Source organism: Mizuhopecten yessoensis, unplaced genomic scaffold (genome assembly GCF_002113885.1).
Source record: "Mizuhopecten yessoensis strain PY_sf001 unplaced genomic scaffold, ASM211388v2 scaffold8693, whole genome shotgun sequence".
Classification (NCBI taxonomy): Eukaryota; Metazoa; Mollusca; class Bivalvia; order Pectinida; family Pectinidae; genus Mizuhopecten; species Mizuhopecten yessoensis.
Genome location: NW_018407674.1, coordinates 320,879 through 325,976, shown reverse-complemented (window position 1 = coordinate 325,976; position 5,098 = coordinate 320,879). Strand labels below are relative to the sequence as shown.

Sequence of the window (5,098 nt, the reverse complement as noted above, 5' to 3'; positions counted from 1 at the left end):
TAATAGTTAGTCCACCAGTCACCAGTAGTAGTTAGTCCACCAGTCACCACTGAGAGTTAGTCCACCAGTCACCAGTAAGAGTTAGTCCACCAGTCAGCAGTAATAGTTAGTCCACCAGTCACCAGTAAGAGTTAGTCCACCAGTCACCAGTAGTAGTTAGTCCACCAGTCACCACTGAGAGTTAGTCCACCAGTCAGCAGTAATAGTTAGTCCACCAGTCACCAGTAAGAGTTAGTCCACCAGTCACCAGTAAGAGTTAGTCCACCAGTCACCAGTTAGAGTTAGTCCACCAATAATAGTTAGTCCACCAGTAAAAGGTTAGTCCACCAATAAGAGTTAGTCCACCAGTAAGAGTTAATGCAAGGTTTTACTTGACGGGTGAGAACTGAATAGGCTTACGCTTTATTGTGTTAACATTACCTCTGACCCAGTCGAAGATAAAGTTGCTATTCATTGTATTAGGCTCTAATGACATTTTGTGAAGTCGTGTATGGATAACAATGATGTTCACATTTTATGTCTGTGATTTTAACCACAGATTTTCTGACAGACTGCGGCATGGTAACTTTAAATAATCATCGTTTACCTAAGAATAGTACCTATTTACCCAGCATGTGCTTTGTCATCTCCACTCCGTACGGTGATGGGTCATTGTGATACGACTATGAGTAACATGGGTAATATTTCTGCTTCTTCCAGTTTTACTTACCTGGAATAAACGTTTTATAATTTCTGACTTTTATATAATTTCTCACCTAAAGTCTTCTCTGTAGAAAACATATAAATCCGAGATGCACGTTCATTCCAAGTTGGACACTTCAATGCAAAGAAATTCCGTCATGCTTAGTTTTCCCTAAATCACAAAATTCAGCATGAAAGCATTTCAAAATTAGCTATTTTTGAAACATGTTCTTTTTAAAGAATCAAACAATAAAAGTAACCTCAGAGTTACATGTATACATCTAGAGGGAAAAACTTTTCGTTATTAATTCTTTCAACTTTTTGCCCAATTTATCAAATGACCAATAAAATCTGATATGTCCTGTCAATATGCTAGGTATATAACCAATCACATAAATATTTTGGTGTTAGTTTTTGATTATATAGAAAATTTTGATGAATTAAGTCAGAATTAAGGATTCCATGTATGGACATTCACCTCTGTATACCATGATTATCACGGACTCATCCAGATCAATGCATGGTAGAGGGGTCTGCTAAAGTTACATGGGGGTGAAAGGGTTAACTATAAGCAGAGACAAATTGCACCAATCTAAAACGTGAACTGTATTCCAAGTCTATAATATCAATGCCTCTGTGGTTTCAGCTATTTACAGCAACCATGCAAGTGAGACTGTAATGATATAAACATTTATTAAAGAAACATGGAAGTTGAAATTGGAAAAAGAATTCAGCCAGTCTCTGTCATAGAATTCAGCGTTCTGTGGTAACATCATTTATATATGGAGGGTGTTTTTTTGCAGCTGTCCTCTTCATCTTACTTAGTAAGTAGCTATATATGCACCTCACATATACTACATACCTTTCTGTAGGAGCAACTATCAGCTGTCTACAACTAGATCAATACACTAAGGATACTGAAAAAATATGCATTACACTGTTTATACTGTGATAATTGATATTACAGTGTCTACACCTAGACCCATAAACCATATAAATCTACAGCACTTTATCTTATGTCTCAAATAAAAGTGATATAATTTTTGGAGTTCATGATGGAACAGGATAAGCCCATTGTTTTCCGTCCAGTTTCTTATCTTCTGATAAAGGACGTTGAAGTCGGGTATCGCATGTGCTGGGTGTGCAGTATGTAACTGTCGGGTCATACAGCGATAGTCTCACCGACAGCACACAAGGTGTTTGTTTTTTATTGAGATATGTACCCCTTCTTTGATAAGAACTTTAGAAATTCGTAAAAATGAATTGATGGAATATATAGTTTGACGTGAATTCATCATGTAGGTACGGAATGCGAGGAATGTGAGCAAATTTGATCTGTAAATACTGTCGGTGATTATGTGCTCCATACAATTAATAATTGAAAGGTCATTTTTGGCATTGTTTTGGTTTCTGCCCGATGGTGTGGTATTGGAGGGAATAGCACTTTATGTTTATCTCTAATAAAAGCAGAGTTTCAATTTGTAAAATAGTATTCTTCTTACTTGGAGTTTCCTGTTTACTCACTAACACATGTGTACAGTAAAGGGTCGGGACTATCTATTGTAAGGTGGACAGTCATGGTGACCAAATCACATATCAGCACACGCTGTGCTTTAAAAATGAATGCTGTTGTTACTGAATGAGTGTCTGTTTACGTAAGATTTAGTTCCCATTAAAAGGCATCAACATTGTTAGCTTCAATTGTGTAACTAAAGCCACTAAATCAATTGAGATTGGAACAATATCTGCATATTTATTTCTGAAGTCACAAAGTGTATTTATATTATACATTCCTCATTATCCTCATTGTCATCTAGGACATCATACCTCAGTTTGGAACCATCTAAACAGAGCATGTAGGTTGTATACCCTATATATGAGGTTTGTGTGGCATATTGTGTAGTACTTTAAAAAATGCAAGCTTCCCAAGTTCTTATAGCCAAATTTTCAATGCATTACTTAACAGACATTTTAAGAAATAATGACTTATTTATAACACAAGACCTTGCCCTCCAACAGTAGACAAATTCTCATATCTCCATACAAAGCACACTATTTTGATTTTTTTCCCCTTTTTATCATGTTTCTTTCAACTATTGGTCAAACAGAAATACTAACACTGGCAACTGCAGTTTCAAATTGTAAGAATAAAGCAAAGTGCTAAACAGTTATTTGGTATCTTGGCATGAAGGTACCTTTGATTCCCTTTGATGAATAGTTTCTAAATCAAATCACAATGTACTAAGCATGTCTAGTATCGATGCTTTGGACCTGTAGATTCTCACGCCAATAGAAATGTAGAGATCACCTAATCATAATATGACACAGATGATTTTATACCAGAGAGAGGCTCCATGAAGAATCGTGCTAGTGCATGTTGTTTTAGTACTGTTGAAATAAACTTGTTTACACTGATATTAAACTGTGATGTATTTAATGTTTTGTTTATGATGAAAATATTTTTAAGAAATTTTGTTTCTGTTTTTGTATCATGAGAAATTAATACCAGTTATTCAATTTTAAGCTCACCTGGTCCAAAGAACCAGTGAACTTACGCTGTGGCACAGGTTCAATTTTAAGCTCACCTGGTCCAAAGAACCAGTGAACTTACGCTGTGGCACAGGCTCCTTCGTCCATCTTTCAACTTGTCTTTTAAAACTACTAGTCCTGAACAGCTCAGTGGATTTTGACTAAATTTGGCCTGTAGCATACGTTGACAATGACAATGGGGCACAATATGGGAAATTGGGGAAATTTTTTACAATCCTTCTCCTGTACCATTACAGGGATTTTAACCAAATTTTGTTTAGCGTGTCCTTGGGCAAGGGGGACTCAAATTTATAACAAAAAAGAGACTGTGGCCCCACTGGTGGCAGAGGGACTGGGCCAAATAGGGGGAAAATTGTAATAAATGTTTAAAATCCTTCTTCTCTAGTATGATTTGAAGGATTTAAACCAAATTTTGTGTAGATCATCTTTGGGCAAAGGGGAATCAGTTTTCTGTAAACAGAGGGTCAACTCTCTTTTGGGCAGAGGGCCTTATAGGGAAAATTGATGAAACACTTTAAAATATTTTTCCACCAGTTGATACGAGGGATTTTGACCAAATTTGTGTTGAGCATCCTAGGGCAAAGCATCTTCGATCCGCCATGGGTTACGCTCACTTTCGCTCTCGGTCCTCCTGGAATATGTCATTGCAAAATCAGGAAAAATAACTTGCTAGGCCTATACCTTTCCTTTGAAGATTACAGAGGAGCGATGTCTGACTTCAAAGCCAGTGAATTTTACTTTTACATGACCGACTAATTCTTTTGATGTTCATCAGAGGATCAAACTAGTCTCCTTGTCTCATCCACAAGGTGGTGAACACAGAGCCTTCGATTTTGCTATGAAATGTTCCAGGGGTGCAGAGAGTGAAAGTGAGCGTAACCCCTGGATATCGAGGATGAGGACAAAAGGGACTCAATTTTGTATAAAGGGTAATGTGGCCTCCTTGGGGGCAGAGAGGTGGGGCTCAATAGGGGAAATTAAGGTAAATCTTTGAAATCCACTCTTCTTCATTGAGGCAGTAATAAGGGAAGGGTATTGCTTTGAAACAGAGCCAATATTTTAAAATAGTTGCAATAATTATATATTTAATAAAAATACTTCCCATTGGTGTTTTATTATCCAGGTGAGAGATACAGGCCCTCTGGGCCTTTTGTTCATTATATTCCTATTAAACGCTTGATTGCAAACTATTTGATGAAAATAAGAATCAATGTACATCCAGGTTGTAATGCATGAATCACAGTAGCCTAGCTTTAAGATAGGATGCTACCTTGTATTCGTACATGTAAAACATTTATGTAGCAATATTTAGACAAAAAGAATGTTTTTCATTTATGTCGTTCTTAATATTGAAATGTATGTTACTTGTCAAGTGTGACCAGGTTTGGGGAATGGTTGCACCCTTATATACGTACACAATAGTGGCATTATCAATTTTAGGTTACAGATTGCACTTAAAGGCTGACATCACATCTTCAGAGCTGTTAAATATCTTTTTAAAAAAGTGATGCACACTTTTCAAATGATTATTGTATACTGAAGAAGAGTATTGTATATGAATGATGTGTGATGTTATATGCTTATTGCCAGACGGCTAGTTTGGTGATTGAGGTGACAAACAAGTGTTTGAGCATGATATAGTAAGATACACTTAAGTTACCCAGCATGGACACAGTGGGTGGCATACTTGAGCATGATAAAGTAAGATAAACTAAGTTACCCAGCATGGACACAGTGGGTGGCATGTTTGAGCATGATATAGTAAGATACACTTAAGTTACCCAGCATGGACACAGTGGGTGGCATGTTTGAGCATGATATAGTAAGATACACTTAAGTTACCCAGCATGGACACAGTGGGTGGCAT

At 36.8% G+C, this 5,098-nt stretch overlaps 1 protein-coding gene across 1 annotated transcript in view; it reads left to right on the top strand.

The window, feature by feature from the left end:
• LOC110456344 overlaps positions 1–5,098 on the top strand; it is a 32,829-nt gene that overhangs the window by 6,073 nt on the left and 21,658 nt on the right. Inside the window, exon 4 of the mRNA XM_021507021.1 lies at positions 1,485–1,505. Within this exon, the coding sequence (XP_021362696.1) occupies positions 1,485–1,505 (21 nt within the window). The remainder of the gene's footprint in view (positions 1–1,484; positions 1,506–5,098) is intronic.